Consider the following 21,267-nt stretch of genomic DNA (forward strand, 5'->3'; position numbering starts at 1 on the left):
CTCCACCGATGATTTTGTTATTGCACGCTATATGGTTTTCTTTGATTTAATTTATAGATATTGTTTTTAAGTGATCACTTATAAGTTATAAATTTTAAAATTACTAGTTAGAGTTTTAAAATGATCACTTATAAATTTAAAGTAATCACTTATAAATTTAAAGTAATCACCTATAATAAAGTGATCACTTATAATTCTAAAAATAATTATTTTATATAGTTTTAGAGCTATCATTTATGACATCAAAGTGATTATTTTTAATCTTTAAGTAATTAATTAGAATATATATTTTTGAGCCCTTTGATAATTTAGCTTTTTAGTTGTATTTAGTTTTTAACTTATTAATCGGACAAATGATAAAAAATTCCATTCCATAAATAATCTCAACAATAAAAATCTTAATTTTTAGCCAAGAAGTGTAATGGAACATTTCTATTAGTTTATTTTTTATTAATAAATAGTTAACATAACTATTTTTTTTGGGTGAGGATTTGCTATAAGGGAAAATAGGGAAAATTTGAAAAACATAAGAGAAAAAATAAAACATATTAACAAAATAAACTAAGTTTTAAACTTATTCTAAAAGTAAGCGTGAAATTCCCAAATCTGAGGTTTTGGGCTGTTTGCAGTTACTAACTGCGAACAGGTCAAAAAAGACAAAATAGTTGTTTACACTTACTAACTGCGAACAGCTATTTTTAACCTGTTTTTGTGCAGCATGCTGTTCGTAGTTACTAACTGCGAACAGGTCAAATAGTTGTTCGCAGTTAGTAAGTGCGAAAAGCTATTTTGTCTTTTTTGACCTGTTCGCAGTTAGTAACTGGGAACAGCCTCAAACCTCAGGTTTGGGAATTTCACGCTTACTTTTGGAATAAGTTTAAAACTTAGTTTATTTTGTTAATTTTTTTTTTTTTTCTCTTATGTTTTTCAAATTTTCGCTATAAGGAAGGCTAAAAAAAGGAGCAATAAGACCTCAACATAAGTTCCTCCGTTCCACTTTTATATTCCTATTTTCTATTTGTAGAAAGTTTGAAATTATATTTTTCTAATGAATTTTTCTATTTATATAACATCATTTGAACCAACTTAATTTGACATATTTTAACTTATTTTTCATTAATTTCAATTTAACAATTTAAAAAAAATGCTTACACTCACTAAATATTTCATACTTACTTTATTTTAATATTTTTCTAATATTTTTGATGTTCAATTTAATTTTATCTATTATTTTTTTTTCAAATAATACTAAGTATACCACACATTATAATCCATCTCGAACAACTCATTCACTCAAAATCTTTGATAATTTTTTGTAATTTCTTTCTATTGAATAAGATTTTTGCAAGAAAAAGGAGAAGGAAAAGAGCAAGGGAAGGGTAATGAAAAGAAGGGGATGAAAAATTGATCCATTTAAATATTTAACTTTTTTCAATCTTGAAATAATTTGTTTTGCTTAAAATGTAGGAGAGTTATTCATTTTAATTGTCTTCCCTTTATTTCTCTTTTTTAGGAAAATTTACTTTTAAAAGTCTCACATTTTAGAGATTCTCTTTAAAAGATTTTAAATTTTATTTATTTTTGTAATAATTGATTTTTACACTATATTTTCTTTTAGAGCACTAGGTGGCATGTTATTTATTAGATAAGATTAACATGAACGAAAGTAAAAAAAAATAAAAAAAATTAAACACTTGCAAGCTAGAATTGATGTTGTATTTATTATTTTTAATTAAAAATAAAAATAATTTAAAAACAAAAAAAAAAAAAAAGAGCTCAACTTCCTTCTCAGCACCCTTCCGACCTCCCCACCACCTTTACCACCACTATAGTTCAACTACCCTAACCACTTTTACTTTGAAACCCTATCTATCTTAATGATTAGGTTACCCTGAGAGTAGGTTAAAGGGGCCATCGCCCAGACACAAGCTAAAAAATAAAAAATTATGTTTAAAGAGAGCTCATTATAAAAGAAAAAATATAAAGGGGCCTTAATATGATAGTAACCAATATGCAATTAGATAACGCGTGCAATTTTCTGTCCTCCGTTATTTTTCAAATTTCTTCATCAATTTCTTGTTTCCAAAAACAACTCCTCTTTAGTTTCCAAAATTAGCCCATATATTAATTTTCTATCCTCCATCATTTTCCAAATTACTAATCATGCAAGTTGAATTGTTGCGGTGAATGAGGGTTGAAAGGGTGGTAGTGGGGGGAAGGAGGGTTGGCGTAGGGTGAGCCAGGGTGGTGATAGAGGCGGTATTGAAAAGGGCGAGGAAGTTTTAAAAAACTTTCTATAATTTAATTTTTTAAACTTTAACTAAATTAAAGAATTAATTAGAAAATAACAAGCAATAAATAATAATTTTTCTGTTTTTCTTGTAAAAACCAATTATATTAGGTAACCTAAACTAAAAAGTATTTTAAAATAAAATGTGGGTCAAAGGTCAAATTTGTTTAAAAAAATAAAACATAAAATTTTAAAAAAACCACCAAAAATGAAATTTTTAAAAATAAATATTTATTTATTTTCCTTAAATTTCAAACAAAAAATATAAAATCTTATATTTTCTTTATCTTCCCTCTCAATATTTTTCTTATATCCAAACCAAAGATATTTTTTTTTTGAGATGAATATCCAAAAATATGTTGAAAGTGGAAAAATTAAAGAACACCCACTTATAACGCTGGAGGTTTTACGTGTCCGCGCACGCCAGTCAAATTTCTCTCGAAATCACTTCCTCGCTGACTCACAGTTAAGCAAATGCATTGAAGCTAGTCTTCTTTTTAAAATGTCACTTGCTTCACCATTTCACGGGTTCACCTGATTACAAACCATATTACTTTTAATTTATTCAAAATTATATTTATAAATCTTCTTCAGATTCCAAAGCTATTACTTAATCTGGTATCATCAAATCTAGATTTCCATTTTTGAGTTTGTTTTGTTTTTTCATATGCCGTTTTCTTCCTCTTTTTTATGGGCAGATTGAGATGATTTTCTTGCTGCATGCCGGATTTTGTTGCTGGTTGGATCAGATGTAAGGTTTTATAGTTCTTATGCCTGGTTAGTACTAATGGGTTTTCTTTAAATTAAAATTTAATTATGTTTATTATACTTCCTTTTTTTTTTCCTTTTTAGTTCTTGGATTTTGGATTTTGACTTGTTATTTGTAGTTTACTATAAGAGATTATTGAAGAATTAAAGAAAATATCTAAAAGTATGATTTTGGAGATCGATTGTTCGACTTGATATAATTTTTTCTGGGTACAGGTAGACCCAGGAAAGGGGAGGGGATGGGGGAATCAAACTCATGTCTTTTATGGGAAAGTGGTAACTTAATCTATTTGAGAGACTCAGCGTGACATAATTTGTTAGCTAATTTTGTTTTTGAATTAGTTATTGGCTCAAGTTTGCTTAAAAACAGCCTAAAACCGATCATAATTCGCTTTATTCGATTCGCAATTTGCGAGGAGATTAGCGAATTAGGTGAAATTGCTCCGACTTGATAAATTAACATGGATGTTGATCAGTAGTCGCAAATGAAAACTTCAATGTTTTTCTTCTTATGATGTGCTTTCCCTATGGGTTATGGTTGGATTTTAGGAACCTTGCCATTGTGATTAGCAAGAATAGATTCATTTGCTTTTGGTAATAATATATTGTGGTATGTATGTTGCCGTTGTGATTTTTGATTTGAAGTTCAATGTGAAAATTCAACTGAATATTGATTTTTCAAAGCTTCATAGTATTCCCCTGAGTGCCTAGATTGATCTGTAATTAGCCACAACCTAATTGCTCTATTTAGAATGCTCAAACATGTCAAAAATTGTGGACTTTTCAGAAGTTTTTGATGTTGGTTTTTGGGGTATTTTCAATATTTTCAAGTAAGCATGCTTATTTGGCCATTTGGCCCATTTCGAGTCAAGTGAGACCCAAACCTGCTCTAGACCTAAATCCGCCCTATGATCAATTCTAGACCTATGCTAAATTCATTTGTACCCATTTTACACGTTCTATATTCATTTGGACTCACTTTGGACCTATTCTAGATTCTTTTGAACCCATTTTGGGACCTATTCTAAATTCATTTAGTCGCATTTTAGACCTAGTCTTGACCTATATTAAAATACCCATTTAGACCTTATAATTGTAAAAGTGATAGAGTAAGAATAATGAGATTAAGACTCATTTAGTACCCTACATCCTTCAAAATCCATGGGTTTGAATCCAAATTTTTGAGATCCTACGCATCCTAGTTCGCACAAAATAAATGGGTCTCGTCTTGACCCGCCCTCTCTTGTTTATTGTTGGACTCTATAAGGGTGGTTATTCTCCAAATCTTGCTCTTCCATTAATCTTCTCTTTTAAAATGAGGGTCATCACCCTCTTGTCGTGGCAGGCTCAGTGTTACTCCTGAATGTTTTCTAACACCTTCTTTTTATAAAGTGCGCTTGACAATTTAATTTTACAAAGCGCACCTCAGGCTTGCCAACGTGTTGGGCGTGTGTAGACAAAAAATCGCTTTAACTACTTGGCACGTCGACCCATTCCGAATGTAGAAAATCGGAATGAATGAAGAAGAAGATTACATGTGGACACCATTGGAATTTGGAATTGATATATTGGCTCATGTAGTTGACCCCAATCTTTTGGGATTAAGGCTCTGGTATTGTTGTTGTTGTATACTACTGGGCATGTCGCTTTACTAGATGCCCTTGTAAGTGCGTGCATTTTTGCACTTTTTTCAAGGCATTGGGTGCATCGTTTAATCATTTCTAGAATAATAGCGAGAGAGAAGAGTAGATTTGAAATCCTACATGATCTCTACACTAAGCATTTCCAACTCACCTCATGAAAATACTCTTAGAGTGGGTTTGACGGCCAAAGGCGTTGAACTTGCATTGCTCCATTGGATTTGTATTCCAACTCAGGAAACGATTTGGAATCCCACGTGATCTGTACACTAAGCATTACCAGATTACTTAGGGCTACATAAATACTCTTAGGCAGACTTCTGGCGGAACCAAGAAATGATCTCGAACTACTCAAGATGCATTTAAACTGTATTTTCAATGTTTCATCCCTATCGACCTTCTTTAGTTTCTTTTTATTGAAAAGCTACCCCTCAACGAAATGCTTTTGTCTCTCTAGGATAAGATTTGCGTGGTTTGACTTTAGTTGACTAGCGCCCTGTGACCTTTGAGTTTTGTGGGGTGCTTCTACAAAACTTATCTTCTATTCACGCATCTTTAATTGGTAAAAGATTTTATTATTCATGGACTTTAAACTTGGACAACTAGCGCAAATCAAATCTTATGTTGTGTCATTGTTGTAATGACTTTAAACTTATTGCAGAAGCATTAGTATTCTCTATCACTATGTATAAAGTTAACCAGATGAAACTATTTATAAGCTACTATTGCTTGTTTTCAGGTTAACGCAGGCGTGAATAGTGGCTTGGACTGAAGGATGGAGTCATGTGACTGCATATATCCACTGTGGCAAGATGAACTCCTAGTGAAATACCAATATCTGTCTGACATTTTCATTGCCCTAGCATATTTCTCCATCCCTTTGGAGCTCATTTATTTTGTGCAGAAGTCGGCATTTTTCCCATACAGATGGGTGCTCATGCAATTTGGAGCTTTCATTGTTCTTTGTGGGGCTACACATCTTATAAACTTATGGACATTCTCCATGCACACAAAAACCGTTGCTATAGTGATGACCATTGCAAAAATCTCTACGGCTGCTATCTCATGTATAACAGCTTTAATGCTTGTTCACATTATCCCCGACTTATTAAGTGTGAAAACTAGGGAAGTGTTCTTGAGGAATAGGGCTGAGGAGCTTGACAGGGAGATGGGTCTTATCCTTACTCAAGAAGAAACCGGAAGGCACGTGAGAATGTTAACTCATGAGATCAGAAGCACCCTTGACAGACACACCATACTGAAAACTACCCTTCTTGAGTTGGGTCGGACGCTTGATCTCGAAGAGTGCACATTATGGATGCCTTCACAAACTGGCATGACAATGCGACTTTCTCACACTTTGAACCACTCAATGGTTGTTGGATCAACCGTTACGATGAATCTTTCTTTTGTTTCTGAAATCTTCAACACTAACAGAGCAGTGAGAATACCACATACATGTCCACTAGTGAAGGCTAGGCAAGTTGCAGGAAGATACGGATCACCTGATGTTGTTGCTGTTCGGGTTCCTCTTTTACATCATTCTAATTTTCTAATTAATGACTGGGCAGATGTCCCATCAGAAAGCTATGCAGTGATGGTTTTAGTTTCCCGAAGTGACGGTGTGAGGAAATTTCGTGATTATGAACTCGAGCTAGTGGAAGTTGTTGCTGATCAGGTCATTATTCATTGCCTCTTTTCTGCTCAATATTCGAAACAAACTGTGCATACTGAATGCCATTCTTCATATCTAAGTTCCCATCTTAACGATCCACAAAACCTAGTATCTGGGTGTTTCTAATCTTTTTATTTCTTCCTTTTGTTCTGGTGATGACGTAGACGTAGTATTGTAGATTTCAATTATTCTCTTGTGGTTCTTTTCCTTTAGGTGGCTGTTGCACTTTCTCATGCTGCAATTCTGGAAGAATCTATGATAGCTCGTGATCAACTTATGGAACAGAATTTTGCGTTAGAAATGGCTCGTCGAGAGGCAGAGACAGCAATTCGTGCTCGTAATGATTTTCTTGCAGTGATGAACCATGAGATGAGAACACCCATGCATGCCATAATTGCTTTGTCATCTATTCTTTTGGGGACTGAATTAACACCCGAGCAAAGAGTGATATTAGAGATTATACTCAAGAGTAGCAACTTGATGTCTACATTGATCAGTGATGTGCTCGATCTTTCTAAGCTTGACGATGGTAGCTTAGAATTGGAGACTGCAACGTTTAATCTTCACGAGGTTTTCAGAGAGGTGACATGGTAACTTCTGATATTACATCCATTTATCGTAGAAAGTCCAGATGAATGGAGAAGGAAAAATTCATGTGGGCGACCAATGGAACTCATCTATTGGTTCATGTAGTTGACCCCAATCGTTTGGGATTAGATTTTTTACTTAAAATGTTTACGGTGTTTCAATGCTTTAACAGAAAATACGTTTCTGCTGCTACAGGTGATTCATTTGATAAAGCCTATTGCATCGATAAAGAAGTTATTGTTGACATTCAATTTAGCTCCAGAGGTGCCTGTTTGTGCCTTCGGTGATGAAAAGCGTCTGATGCAAACAATCTTAAATGTTGTCGGTAATGCTATAAAATTCACCAAAGAAGGCTATGTTTCAGTTACCGCATCTGTTTCTCGACCAGAATCTTTGAGAGATTGGGGAACCGAGTTTTACCCTGTCTTGGGTGAGAGTCACTTCTACTTAAGAGTGCAGGTAGATCACAGTTCTGAATCACTTTCAGCTTTATTTACATTCATTATGCCCATGTCTTTATTTTGAGCTTGAATAATAAACGAAACTCGGAAAAATAAATCCGAGCTCCATATTACTGTAGGAGTATTATATCTTTGGATCTTGGGTCGTTGATTGACGATAATTTTTACATAATTATGCAGGTTAAAGATTCGGGATGTGGTATCAACCCACAGGATCTTCCGCAGCTTTTCAATAAGTTCTCTCAGTACAACCGAAATAGTAGTGGTGTTGGGCTAGGGCTTGCTATTTGCAAACGGTAGGATCTTATAACCCGTGTTTTTTCATGGATTAAATTCACCTACATATGCTTTTTAAGTAATTCTTGCACTTCTACAAAGAAGCTTGGCCTCGGGAATCGGGTGCCCTCTGGCACCCGCACGTGAGGGCATTGGGTTTAAAAAACGATATGATTTTTAATATGTTTTCTGTGATACTTTTGTGTTTATATATAATTTTGTATTGAAATTTTATGTATTTACTTGCTGGGGTTGGAGACCCATTCCCCCTTCCCTACAAAAACATTCCCGAGGGCCAGACTTGCAAAAACTAGACCAAAAAACCGTCAGGGTATGAGGTCTAGTTGACTGCCTCATCTTACCATTTCGACATTTACACTTCCCTGTCTTCATTTTCTGATTATCCTCTATCTGATTTCATTGTTTATGAAACAGATTTGTAAATCTCATGGGTGGTCAAATTTGGATTGATAGCGAGGGTCAACACAAGGGGACCGTAGCAACATTTGTGGTTAAACTTGGAATGTGCAAGAACCCAGGTGATGCCTTAATTCAACAGCTTGCTGAAGGGCATGCAGATCAAGGGAATACCGAGTTTCTAAGCAATAAGCAAATGTTCAAAGACGGTGATGGGATCGATTTTCCGTACTATGAGAGGAAATTTTGAAGAATAATCTATGATATTACGAAAAGAACATTGCCTTGCAGATATCCATGATCAAGCTATTCACTATGATCACCTGAGGGGAAAGGATGACCCGAATTCTAAAAGGGTTTTGTGCGCACATTGTACTTGGAATAGCATCACCTCATTCGTACAAAATGATGATAGGCATTGTAATAGCAAATCCTTCCGTATTGATTTCAGAACTCCGGAATAATTGTAATGCATCTATTTTATGCTAGAACTCCAAGAACAATTCTAGTGTGACCCTCGGCAAAATTTGTTCACTTTCTTTCTCTAAGACGACAAAATATCAAATAGGGAAATGAATTTTTAGTGAACGATTCATCTTAGAAACGAATGGCTCAGTCTGAGTAAAAAGGCGGTTCCTCGTGTAGCCCCCTAGTCTGTAGAGCATTCTCCATCCTTATCCCCGATCAATAAAGATAACTAAGATGGAAATAAGGAGTGAACATACTGGGCTTGACTTTTGTTGAATATAGTATATAACATGTCTTGGATTGCTATAGTGTCTTTGTTGCATGTTGTTGACATGAGCAAAAATTTCAGCATAAATGAAAATGTTAATCTTTTGAATTACATTTGGTGTCATGTAATAACCAGATATGGCACATGTATACTCATTGGTCAATGACCTATATGTCCATTGACAATTTAGTATTTATCTTCTATAGTCTTACTTATGGCTTTATTATGCGTACTTTTTATTTATGTAAAGTTGCTAATGATATTTGCAGATATTGAGATAATGAAAACAACCTCTTTAGTTTTCTAATGGTTAACGTTGTAGTCTTACAGACATTTTACCATTCTCGTGGCAATCTTGGGCTTGTCAACTGTTGTTTGTAAGCGATATGATCACCGTTACCTCCCTTTACGTAAAGTTGTGTGAGGTTGCTTATGACATACACTATACTCTTATGATATTTTACCTGTCATGGAAGATGACATTCGGTTCAAGAGTTAACGCTCAGGCAACAGCAGCACAACTAAACTCATCGTTAAACTTGGGGCAGTTCTTTGAAGTGGCTTTTGATCTTGATAATAAAGGTTTGAAAACTCAAGGAAGAGCATAGGATATTAGTGACCTCGATGTAAAAAATTACAATAAGCTAGGTTTCAGGACAATAGCATTCACAATGTTCAAATTTTCTTGTTATATTGCTTACGTAATACTTTCACTAGTTCTATTTAAATGCAACACTACATAATTTCTTACAGATTGATAAAAAAAAACTTGAAATTAACATTACAGGAGCCAGATAGAATTAGGATAAAAAAAAGTAACTGATTATGAATAGTTTTATACATTAATTGAACGATCGATTAGCTTATTTCTCAACGTTAAGTTTCAACAGGATTAGATCATATGTATACAGTCTTTGCAATGAATTTCAAGCTGATTCACTATTGAAACTGCATATCCAAACACCAAACCTCCAATTTAACATATAAAAGAAAGTAATACAATCCCAACTCAGTATTATGATTTTATCACGCACATCTCTATCTCAGTCATAACATAACAAGATCAACAAAACATCAGCTGCAAAAAAAACTACGCTAACAAAATAACAAGGTCTAGGTAGATCAAACCCTAAGCTTCCTTGTCAAATCCCATCACTGTCCCTTTACTTCTTTGCTTTCTTCGTGGCCCTGTAAATCATAATTGAATTAGATACAATCTTGAATAGAAATGTTGGACGATAATAGTCATTACTATTCCGATCATGGAAACAGAAGATACAAATTTGCCATAATCAACTTACTGTGGCTTGGAAGGAGCAGCAGCAACAGGTTGTGCGGGTGCAATATCAGCACCTGGTCCCTGAACAATGAAAACAAATTAATTAGAGCATCGCCGAAAATGTAACATCTGATAGAATAGTTTTGCCTAAAAAGAACAATTAAAACTAAGGAATTACCTTTGCCAAACGCTCTTCTCTCCTGGCTAATTTTCTCTCCCTGCTAGCTTTGTTCTTGGCACGCTTAGCCTCAAATTGGTCGGACAAGGTCTTGTCTCTAGCCTTCTCAGCCTTGGTCTTGTGGATGCTCTCCATCAATACTCTCTTGTTCTTGAAAACATTACCCTTGACCTTCATGTACATATCGTGGTACATGTGCTTGTCAATTTTCTTTGACTCCCTATACTTGCGGAGCAACCTCCTAAGAACTCTCATCCTCCTCATCCACAATACCTTTGTTGGAAGCCTCGCCTCCCTGGTACCCTTACGCTTACCTAATAACGATCAAATTCTCAATTAATACTAAAATGTCACAGATTCCCATCAACAGTCTACTTAGATCTCATGGCAGTAAAAAGCACAGACATCTCAGAGAGAGAGGAGAAACAACACCAAATCATTTCCTATCAGCCAAATATCCATATAAAACACAGTAAAGACAACAATGACTGATGAGAATGCCAATTTCCTCCAACTGTGACATTCAAACTGCCTATGATAGAGGCAAGGGTAAGAACAAACACAAACCACTTATTTTTTTTTACATAAATAGATTCTCAACATTAATAACAATGAATAAAGCCTTTACTTCAACAATAAAGAGAACACTACATGAAAAAGAAATAATCAACATGATATATCAAAGATTACAAAGGTTATACGTTTCACTACAGGAATCAAACCAGCATTACCAACACCCAATGCTAACACAGTTGAGAGGAAACAACGTACCATATCCTGAGTGACGACCCTTCCTTTTGGCCTCCTTCATACGGCGAGCACGAGACCTTGAGTGAATCTTGGTAGGCTTCCTGATAATGAAACCATCCTTAGCCAGCTTCCTGATGTTTTGACCTGAACAATATTCTCCCATTTCAGCCACCTCATACAGAAAATTAAATTTCATTGAACAAGACAATGAAACACATCATATTAATATCAATTATCAACGAGCAACACAAATGATTTTCAAGCTTGCAAATCATACAAACCAAATATATTAAATATTCCAATATTAATTTGCTCAAAACATAAACAACTCCTAAAATAACCATTTAACTGATTTAACAAAAGCACTCTCCTGTATTTACAATCACAATTTTATGATAAACCTAAGTATAAAAACCTAGCAAAATAAATCAAAAATCCTAGTTCCTACAACTCCATCGCGGAACCAAATCACATTAACTCGTCATATTCTCATCAATTCGATAAGCAAAATCACTTAACTTAACCCAATACTCGTAAGTTAAACTATGTCAGGCTATAAAACAGCCATTTTAAAGGACATGCTCCTATACTCACAATCACAGTTTCATGATGAAACTTAATTATCAAAATCTAGCTGATATCAAACAAGAAACTTCATACAAATCCATCGCAGTAGCCAATCACCACAACTTACCATTACTTCGTCATTTTTTCGCTTAATTTTCGGAAACGAAAATTTAATAATTCTTATTTTCGAACTCAGATTGAAAATCATGAAAAAGCACATCAAAAGTCTAAATCTAATGAATCGATAAACAAAACCATATAGAACACCAAATAGATTGAAATGAAAGAAAAACATAGAGAATACTTAGCGAAGAGAAAGCGTACGAGAATTGGCCAAAGAGATTTCATTGATTTCATTAGGATCAAGCCAAACCTTGCCGCGACCACAGTTGAGGATATCGGCGGCGAGCCGTTTCTGAAGCTTCAAAGACACCATTTCCACGAGTTCTTCTCTCTCCTCCCCCTCTCTCTGTGTGATGGAGCGCTAAAGGATGAGAAATGGAGGAAGAGAAGACTTTATACCACTCGTTTTCAGAACTAGGGTTTGAGGTATAGGGGTTAAGGCCCATTTAAAGTTTTGATGGATTATTGGGTGAAAATTTGAAACAATTAAGTAAAAAAAATATTAAAAAATTATATAATAGCAAATTTTAATAATTTTTAAAATAAGTATGTCTTTTTTTCAAAGATGTGATTTGGGGTTGTTCGCTATTAGTAACAAACTAACAACGATGCTGAAGGTAAAAAAAGTAAAAGAGTTTGTTCTCTGTTATTAACAGCGAATAAAGGCTTTGACTATTTTTGACCTCCAGTCTTTGTTCGCTGTTAATAACAACAAACAGATGCAATATAAAAACAATACATTCCCCTGTTTGACCAGGTTTTAGTTTTGTTCGATATTAGTAACAGCGAACAAACCCTTTGCTTTTTTTGAACCTTATGTCTTTGTTCACTGCTACTAAGTGCGAACAGCCCCAACCCCCAAACCTCATATCTGGGAAAAAACTGCTTATTTTGGGAAATAGTTTTCAAAGTTGGCTATAATGTGATTTTATATATATATTTTTTTTGCTTATTTGTTTCAAATTTTCTTATTGGGTTGAAAATTTGAAAAAATAAATGTATTTCTAAACAAATTGTTAAAATAGACTTCAAAATATTTTAATTTTCAAAATGAATGTCTTTATGTCAAAGCTAAATTCAGGTATTTGTTCGTTGTTACTAACAATGACCAATAAAATCGATAAAGAAAGTTAAAATTCTTTGTTTGTTGTTACTAAAAGCAAACAAAATTAATATAAGAGTAATATCAAAATGCGTGAGAGGACACCAAAAATAACCAATGTTAGTTCGCTCAAACGTGTGATTTTTTTGTCGCTTCAAAACGTTAAGACATTTTATTCCTAACAGCGAACAAAATCGTGGTAACTTCTTTTCTTGTTCGTTGTTAATAACAGCGAACAAGCCCTAACTTTAGACTCAGACATGGAGACGCTTATTTTTGGAATTAAAATTTTCCAAAACTTATTTTAAGTATTCTTTATAAAAAAATTATTTAAATTTTCGTTTTATATTACCATTTGCCATGATTAATAAACTCTTATGGGTTAACCCTACACGGTTCATTCGCAATTTTTTTTTAAATTTTCTTTATAGTTTGTATTAGCGGGCTATTTAGTTCATGTATATTTTGTATCTCATAGTGAAACCATCATATGTAATAATTTGTATTATCATTTGGTTATTCCCATGTACTTTTCTGTTTCGGCCACTTATTGCTATTTTTTAAAAATCAACATAGGTAGAATAGTTAAGCTAATTTTTTTACCTAAGTACATCGAATTAAAGTTATACGAATTTTAAATAAATTCTATTTTCATCACTGTTAGGGCATCCTTACTCATGACCCAAAAAAAGGTCATGTTACTATTTCACAATTTTTCTCTCTCCTAAAATTTCATCTTTCAACCTAATTTTATTAACAATGACCTCTTTTAAAAGGTCATCATCCTCTCTTTCTTACTTTTTTTCTACCCCACCATAATTTTTCTCCCTTAATTTATCTAACATTTATCTTTATTTTTTTATAATAATATTTTCATGTAATATTTTTTAATAAATATAAATATAAATATAATTTTTAATAAATATATTTTTTATATTTAAGAAATATTCGTTAACTTCAAATAAATATTACAACGCACATATATAAAATAAATACATAAATTAAAAAACTAAAATATTAAATGATACATTAATTACGGTTCTCTCCAAACTTTTGCCAGATATTTTCAACCAAGTCATCTTTTAAGGATAAATGTGTTTGTCGATCTTCAACATCATCCTTATTTGCCAAGTATCGATTGATATCAACAATTTTATCTGTGTAATACTCAAAGTCATCATTTAATCCACATGTACCTTCTGAATGACCTTTTGGGCGATCTCCCATGAACTCTCTACCATCAGCATAGTGTGTATATGTATCTCTTTCATCTTCCACTATCATATTATGCATAATTATACAAGAAGTAATTATGTCAGAGAGTCGTTCTTCATCCCAAGCAAGAAGTAATTGACCTTTTTGGGATTTTTGAAATGATTACTTTGGTATTTTTTAACCAAAAAAAGTAGGAAAATATGAACAAAATATGTAAAAAAAAAATTATGTCAAAAAATATCAATATGGGTCTCATTTTATAGATCTCGAAAAAATATGACCGTTGGTATAATATTTTTTTAAAAATTATTTTAATACGAAAATAGCCGTTAAAGGCAAAAAACGGGAATTTTTTCTCACCCAATCAGAAGCCGCCAAGTGGCGTCAGCAGAGGGAAGCGTGTCAGGCAGCAGGCTGCTGTTTTCCCCGCCCAATCACACAGCGACACGTGGCATATTTTTTTAAAAAAAAGGGGTGACCATTCACATGAACGGGTTACCTATTGACCCATTTGTCCCACCTTTTTCCCAACCCACCCAATATTAGGTCACCATTAATTATGCTCTTAGTATTATTTTAGTTGACACGCTCTATTTTTACCACCTCTATCACATATATTACAATTGTCACTCATTATTTTTGCCACTCATATTTATTCCATTGGTCACATCTAGATGAATATTTCCACTACTTTGGAAGACTAACCCAAGGTATTAACTAAAATTCACTTACGGCTCGTTTGATATCCAGTATTAAATAACGGTGAGAATGGTAATGAAAAGTTAGTATAAGTTTAGTAGGAATATCTCTTGACAAAGTTAATTGACATGCTTATTCTCTTTCAACAATCTTATTTTCTTCAGAAAATTCATTTCAATGTATTATCATTTGAACATGTGGTATTAGGTGATATAATGAAAATTTTTGAACAAAAAGTAACATTCATTACCATAAGAATGACATGATATATCATGAAAATATACACTACAAATCTTTCTCATTACCATCAATTAGTATTGTTAACCAATCAGGCCGTTAGTGCCATTCTTTATCTTCTCACTTTATATTGAACATTCATAGCAAATTTAATAGAACAAATAAGCAGTACACCATCATATCATATCATCATATCATATCATAATATACTGTATAGATGAAGCAATAATTCCACATGACAATCTCTTAGCAATCATATCATATCATATCATATCATATTATACTATAAAGATGAAACATCATATCATACTATACTATATTATAAAAGATGAAACAATAATTCCACATGACAATCTCTTAGCAGTTTGCTTATGTGGATAAAATTTATTGGTGATTAAATACCTTATGTATCATCCTTTAATAAATATCTTATTTTATCATAATTTTAAATATGATTAAAGCAACAATTAAATATCACACTACATATAAATGTGGGATATAGAAGGAATAAAAAATATATTGTAATTAATACGTTTTTATATGTAGTGCAATAATAGTAATATCATATAATACAACTTAATAATTTTATTGTAAAATGACAAAGAATTTTGTTGTAAAATAACAAAGGATTTATTTTAAAAATTGCAATATCATAGTAGGATTTTATAATATTATCAAAATATATTATAGAAGTTTTATAATGCTATATTTTAAATAGTCATGAAATATTATATTGATTCATATTATCCAACACAAGATATTGAATTTTACTTTTATATATAGATTAGTTTAATTGTGGGAAAACATATATTTCCATATATTTAGATTATTCTAGATTAATCTGATTACCTTAATTAATATATAGAATATTTAGTTTCCTAGAATAGAGGCTAGTATTCATGTATATATTGGAGGATGATTTACTTATTGATTAATACAGAAAACCATTCCTAAACCTTTATCTTCCGCAACTGTTTAATCTACATGGTATCAGAGCCTTAGGGTTTTAATTTGGGAAGGACTCATCATCTGCCATATCTTACCTGTAATGGCCAAATTCTCAGATGAACAAGTACAAAAACAAATAATCTCCATGGAACAATTGGAGCAAATGTTCCAGATGTTTCAAAAACTCAACAAAACAACTAGGCAAACTGAAAATCCAACCACTGTCAGAATCTCAGAAAAACTTACATACCACAATTACACAAAATGGTGCAAACTAATGCACGTAGCCATTGGAGGTCGGGGGTGGCTCAGTCATATCACTGTCGCACCTCCACCACCAATAGACCCCAACTATGCTCAATGGGAACAAAAGGATGACATAGTCATAGCATGGATCATTGAAAATATAAATGAAGAAATTGTTAATAAATTTCTAGATTATACCATCGCATAAAGTTTATGGCAAGGAATTGAAAATCTCTTAGGCCGTGGTGGAGACGAACTCTAGATTTTCGATCTGAGTTCAAAGGCAGCAACTTTAACACAAGCAAATGACACTATTGAAGTTTACTATTGGATACTCAATGTCTTATGGAAGGAAATTGACCAGAGATGCCAAATCCGATGGTATGCTCGAAGAACATCACAGAATTCAACAAGTATATACAAAGACAAAGACTCTATCAATTTCTCACTGGAATCAATGACAATCTGGACAAGGAAAGAAGGGATCTCCTCAACAATGACCCTTTACCAACTGTGGAGGCAGCCTACACCACCATAAGACGGGAGATATCACGCCGAAAAATAATGAACAGTGTCTCATCACTGGGAACGAGTCCCTCGGAGATCGGATCGGGATTAGTCATGCGAAACAAAAAACCCCATAGAAACCGAGATGAGGATGACCGGATAAAACTCCGATGTACTCATTGTGGTGGCTCAAGGTATACTAAGGAGGGATGTTTCAAGCTTGTGGGGTACCCCGACTGGTGGGACGATTTACAGAAGAGGAAAGCCGCCACCAAGGCACCGGCAAGCTAGACCGGCGGCAAGGCCTACCTGACTATTGCCGACCAACCATCATCATGTGAGGAATCAGGTAATGTTAAGGGCTGCAGCAAAGGGGACGGAGGAGAAACAGTAAATGAAAACAACAACAAAGAACAGAGAAGGGAGGAGAGAGAAACAACCACAGCACATGGGGAGGGAAATGGATACTTCCTCCCTCACTCACTAATTTATACTCCCCATCAAACCCTATCTCACACCCCTAAAATCCAACCCCACATACAACCCAAACATTTCAGCCCAAACACAAAGCCCACAAACATTTTTAACCCACACAAAAAAATACCCACAAGTCTTCTTAGCCATAAAATCAACTCCCAATGGATATTTGATTGCAGGGCAACGGATACAATGACTTTTGATTTTCGTGATCTTTTATCAACTCACCCCACCAACCGAACCTATATCCACACAGCCAATGGGGAATATGTACCGGTTAATTAAGCTGGGCCAGTCAATATTTCATCCTCTCTTCATATTAAAAATTTCTTGTTAATTCCTAGCCTGTCTCATGAATTATTGTCAATTAGCCAGTTAACCAAACAAATGAATTGTATTGTACTTCTAACAAATAATTGTATTGTGCAGGATACTCAGACAGGGACGATCATTGGGCGTCGTACTGAACGAGCTGGACTATACTATGTCGATTAGGTGATTCAAAATAGTATAGCAATGCTTGCTCACAGATCTCCTGCTCACCAATTGTGGACTTGGCATCATCGTTTAGGTCATCCGTTTTTAGGTTATCTAAAACAACTTTTTCATTCTCTTCATAATTGTACTATGCCCCTGGATAATGAAACTTGTGTAGTGGCCAAGAGCCATAAACATTCTTATTTTCCCAGTCATACTCGTGCACCTAAACCATTTGATTTAGTACATTCTGATGTATGGGGTCCAGCACCACATATTGACTCTCATGGTTTTGCATATTTTGTGTTATTTGTTGATGATTGTTCTCGTATGTGCTGGGTTTATTTCTCGAAACAAAAATCCGAAGTGTTTGATGTATTTGTTAAATTTTATAACATGATTCTCACTCAATTCCATGCAAAATCGAAAATCCTTTGATCAGCTAATGGTGGTGAATATAAATCCGTTGCTTTGAAACAATTTTTTATGGAACATGGTCTCGTTCACCAAACATCTTGCCCTGACACTCCCCAACCAAATGGGGTTGCTGAACGGAAAAACCGTACCCTCCTTGAGATATACGGGCTCTCATGTTTGAAGCTCATATGCCTGTTCGTTTTTGGCCCGAGGCTATTGCTACTGCCACCTACCTAACCAACCGTCTCCCTACTAAAACCCTTTATTTCCAAACTCCTCTTACCACCCTCAATACCTTTACCACTATTCCCTTCTTTCATTCTCTTTCTCCTCGCATATTTTGGTGTGTAGTGTATGTCCACCTTCCCTCTAGGGTACGAACCAAGTTTGAACCATGGGCAGTCAAGTGTGTGTTTCTTGGGTATGACATTACTCAAAAGGGCTACCGGTGTTATGATCCACTAGGTTTCTCAGATGAGTATAACCAAGGAGAAGGGTGTAAACTCAAAAAGGCGTTGTATGGTTTAAAGCAGTCTCCAAGAGCGTGGTTTGGAAGATTTACTACAACAATAAAGAGATTTGGACACAGACAGAGTAACTCAGATCATAATTTGTTTCTCAGGAAGAATGGAAACCAAATCACATGTCTCGTTATTTATGTTGATGATATGGTTATTACTAGAAACAATGCTAAGGAGATTGATAGGCTCAAGAGCCAATTATTCCAAGAATTTGAGATGAAAGATTTGGGACAATGAAATACTTCCTTAGAATAAAGGTTTTAAGGTCAACGAAGGGGATATTCATTAACCAAAGAAAATATATTCTGGATCTCTTGTTAGAAGCGGGAATGATAGATTGCAAACTGGTAGAAACTCCTATGGTAGCTAATCATAGTCTCCAAATTGTTGAAGGGGCAGAGATGGCAGATCAGGATCGTTATAGAGGATGGTGGGAAAACTAATCTATTTATCACACACAAGACCAGATATCGTCTATGCAGTAGGGATTGTAAGTAAATTCATGCATCGACCTCAAGTGGAACATATGGCGGCAGTCTTGAGGATTTTGAGATACTTGAAGGGAACAAGTAATAAGGGAATCCTATATTCAGGGAATGAAAACCTTAACCTTGTTGGTTACACAGATGTAGACTGGGCTGGTGATCGAGATGACAAAAAATCAACTTCAGGATACGTCACTCTTGTAGAGGGTAATCTGGTTACTTAGAAAAGTAAGAAGTAGAAAGTAGTCGCCTTATCAAGTGTTGAAGCTGAGTTTAGAGGAATAGCAAAGGGGGTCACGGAAACTCTATGGATTAGAAAGTGAGCTAAACTGCCATCAAACATAGGCGACTCTTTTATACTGTGATAATAAAGCAGCAATAAGCATCTCTGAGAATCCGGTTCAGTATGATCGAACGAAACACGTAGAGATTGACCGACATTTCATCAAGGAAAAACTGGAGAACAAGATTATCAGTCTTCCCTTTGTGAGATCAAAAGATCAACTAGCGGACATTTTCACAAAGGTTGTTGCATCAGAAGTCCTCAATAGTACTTTGTGCAAGTTAGGCATCGGTGATCCCACGACCTAACTTGAGGGGGAGTGTAGGAAAGTATATATTTCTATATATTTAGATTATTCTAGATTAATCTGATTACCTTAATTAATGTATAGAATATTTAGTTTCCCAGAATAAAGGCTAGTATTCATGTATATATATATTGGAGGATGATTTACTCATTGATTAATACAGAAAACCATTCCTAAACCTTTATCTTCCGCAACTATTTAATCTACATTAATATGTGTTTATATAAATTATTGATTAACAAATTTTTTTGCTTTAAAAAATAGTATCTTAATTATTAATTGATTCTAATAAGAAGACACAAAGTAGGATAATTTCGATTGAAAAGTCATGTATACTTATTTATTATATACTAAATCATGTAATTATATAAATATACACAAAGTCTTTGAAAGTAAATTAATAAAAATAAGCAACTATAGGAATATATCTTTATATTAAAAATTTCGTACATTACACGGGTTTTTATACTAGTTTACTCTTCTATTTTTGTTCATGACTGGATAAATTTTCTTCTCATCTGATCTCATCCACTAACTGAACTATATATTTGTTGGGATTAAAACCAACTAGAGACATATTCATGTCCTAAACCATATATAGCTATCTCTGTATTGTTTATTGACTGCCGCTTTATGATTGATTTCATTTTAACTTGGTTTATGTTTATCCTCAATAATTATCTTGTCCGGTCATGTCTTGTCTTACTATGTGTTTTGTCTTGCCTTATTTTATTTTTCCTTTGTTTATATTTATAGGCACTCTCAAGACGAATGTCTCATTGATTGCAACCTTCTTTTAAGGATATGATTAATCGACTTACATCTTTTTTCCAAATCTTAATCATTAGGTTTTTATGAGCGTGATATACAAATATAATGATAATGATGATGATAATTATAGGATGTTGGACAATTTACTATTGCTTGTTGGCTAGTTCAATTGGTTTGTTTAATTGGCTGATACCATTAACTTTTATTGAAGTTTTTAAGCTTATTGTTATGAATAAGTTTAGTAAAATATATCGCTAAATATCAATTTATATAATAGATGAAAAATTGATGAACAAGCAAAAGGATAATAAAAAACTACCAAAAGTTTTAAAAAATTTTAATGTTAAAATTTAGCTTTTTAACCGACTTGAAATGCATTTACTAAACAAATTTTCTAGTTGCTTAATCAACCCATAAGTTGAAAAACCAAAAATCAAAAAAAAAAAAAAGATAGGTAAAAGTTACTCCCTCCGTTCTCTAATATTTTTTCCATTTGGAATATTTCACCTTAAGGAGAGAGTAGTTTAATTAATGTTTTTGACACATATTTAGAAGATAATATATATATATTCATGTGAGATCTCGTTAGATACGTCTTTATTTATACTTTTTTATTATGTATTTTTTTATTATTTATTATTTTTTGTATTTAAAGATATTGACATTTAAAATTTACATTGAAAACTATGCAAAAAGTAAATAGAAAAAACAAAAAGTAAATTCGTTGGACACACTTTAAATCTTTTGCTAATAACAATTTAAAACTGAAAAAATTGCATGCAACAAGCTTAATTTGGCCGAAAATAGTTTATGAGGTCAACTTCAAA

The 21,267-nt window shown here is 33.6% G+C and overlaps 2 protein-coding genes across 6 annotated transcripts; one reads left to right on the forward strand and one right to left on the reverse strand.

Moving 5' to 3' along the window:
• Nucleotides 1-2,662: 2,662 nt before the first annotated feature.
• LOC130813956 (probable ethylene response sensor 1) lies at nucleotides 2,663-8,700 on the forward strand. 5 transcript variants are annotated; one of them, XM_057679900.1, is made up of 7 exons: nucleotides 2,663-2,908; nucleotides 2,989-3,067; nucleotides 5,438-6,376; nucleotides 6,587-6,955; nucleotides 7,157-7,420; nucleotides 7,603-7,718; nucleotides 8,134-8,700. In XM_057679900.1, the coding sequence occupies exons 3-7, from the start codon at nucleotides 5,474-5,476 to the stop codon at nucleotides 8,363-8,365; spliced, it is 1,884 nt and encodes a 627-aa protein (XP_057535883.1). In that variant the 5' UTR covers nucleotides 2,663-2,908; nucleotides 2,989-3,067; nucleotides 5,438-5,473; the 3' UTR covers nucleotides 8,366-8,700. The 5 variants fall into 5 exon arrangements, with proteins under 5 accessions (XP_057535883.1, XP_057535885.1, XP_057535882.1 ...); XM_057679902.1 differs by having other exon boundaries at nucleotides 2,989-3,041; XM_057679899.1 differs by having other exon boundaries at nucleotides 2,663-2,755.
• Nucleotides 8,701-9,806: 1,106 nt separating this feature from the next.
• On the reverse strand, nucleotides 9,807-12,175 carry LOC130813957 (60S ribosomal protein L19-1-like). The gene is made up of 5 exons (XM_057679903.1): nucleotides 11,950-12,175; nucleotides 11,080-11,202; nucleotides 10,309-10,622; nucleotides 10,153-10,211; nucleotides 9,807-10,039 (listed from the first exon to the last, which is right to left on the reverse strand). The coding sequence occupies exons 1-5, from the start codon at nucleotides 12,059-12,061 to the stop codon at nucleotides 10,015-10,017; spliced, it is 633 nt and encodes a 210-aa protein (XP_057535886.1). The 5' UTR covers nucleotides 12,062-12,175; the 3' UTR covers nucleotides 9,807-10,014.
• Nucleotides 12,176-21,267: the final 9,092 nt, after the last annotated feature.

This window comes from Amaranthus tricolor, chromosome 5, assembly GCF_026212465.1.
Source record: "Amaranthus tricolor cultivar Red isolate AtriRed21 chromosome 5, ASM2621246v1, whole genome shotgun sequence".
Taxonomy (NCBI): Eukaryota; Viridiplantae; Streptophyta; class Magnoliopsida; order Caryophyllales; family Amaranthaceae; genus Amaranthus; species Amaranthus tricolor.

Coding starts and splice junctions, on each gene's coding strand:
- LOC130813956 (XM_057679898.1), top strand. CDS start 5,474: ATGGAGTCATGTGACTGCATATATCCACTGTGGCAAGATGAACTCCTA. Junction 6,377..6,586: donor TGGAAGTTGTTGCTGATCAG/GTCATTATTCAT, acceptor CTTTTCCTTTAG/GTGGCTGTTGCACTTTCTCA. Junction 6,956..7,156: donor TTCACGAGGTTTTCAGAGAG/GTGACATGGTAA, acceptor CTGCTGCTACAG/GTGATTCATTTGATAAAGCC.
- LOC130813957 (XM_057679903.1), bottom strand. CDS start 12,061: ATGGTGTCTTTGAAGCTTCAGAAACGGCTCGCCGCCGATATCCTCAAC. Junction 10,212..10,308: donor GAGAAGAGCGTTTGGCAAAG/GTAATTCCTTAG, acceptor TTCATTGTTCAG/GGACCAGGTGCTGATATTGC. Junction 10,040..10,152: donor GCTGCTCCTTCCAAGCCACA/GTAAGTTGATTA, acceptor TATGATTTACAG/GGCCACGAAGAAAGCAAAGA.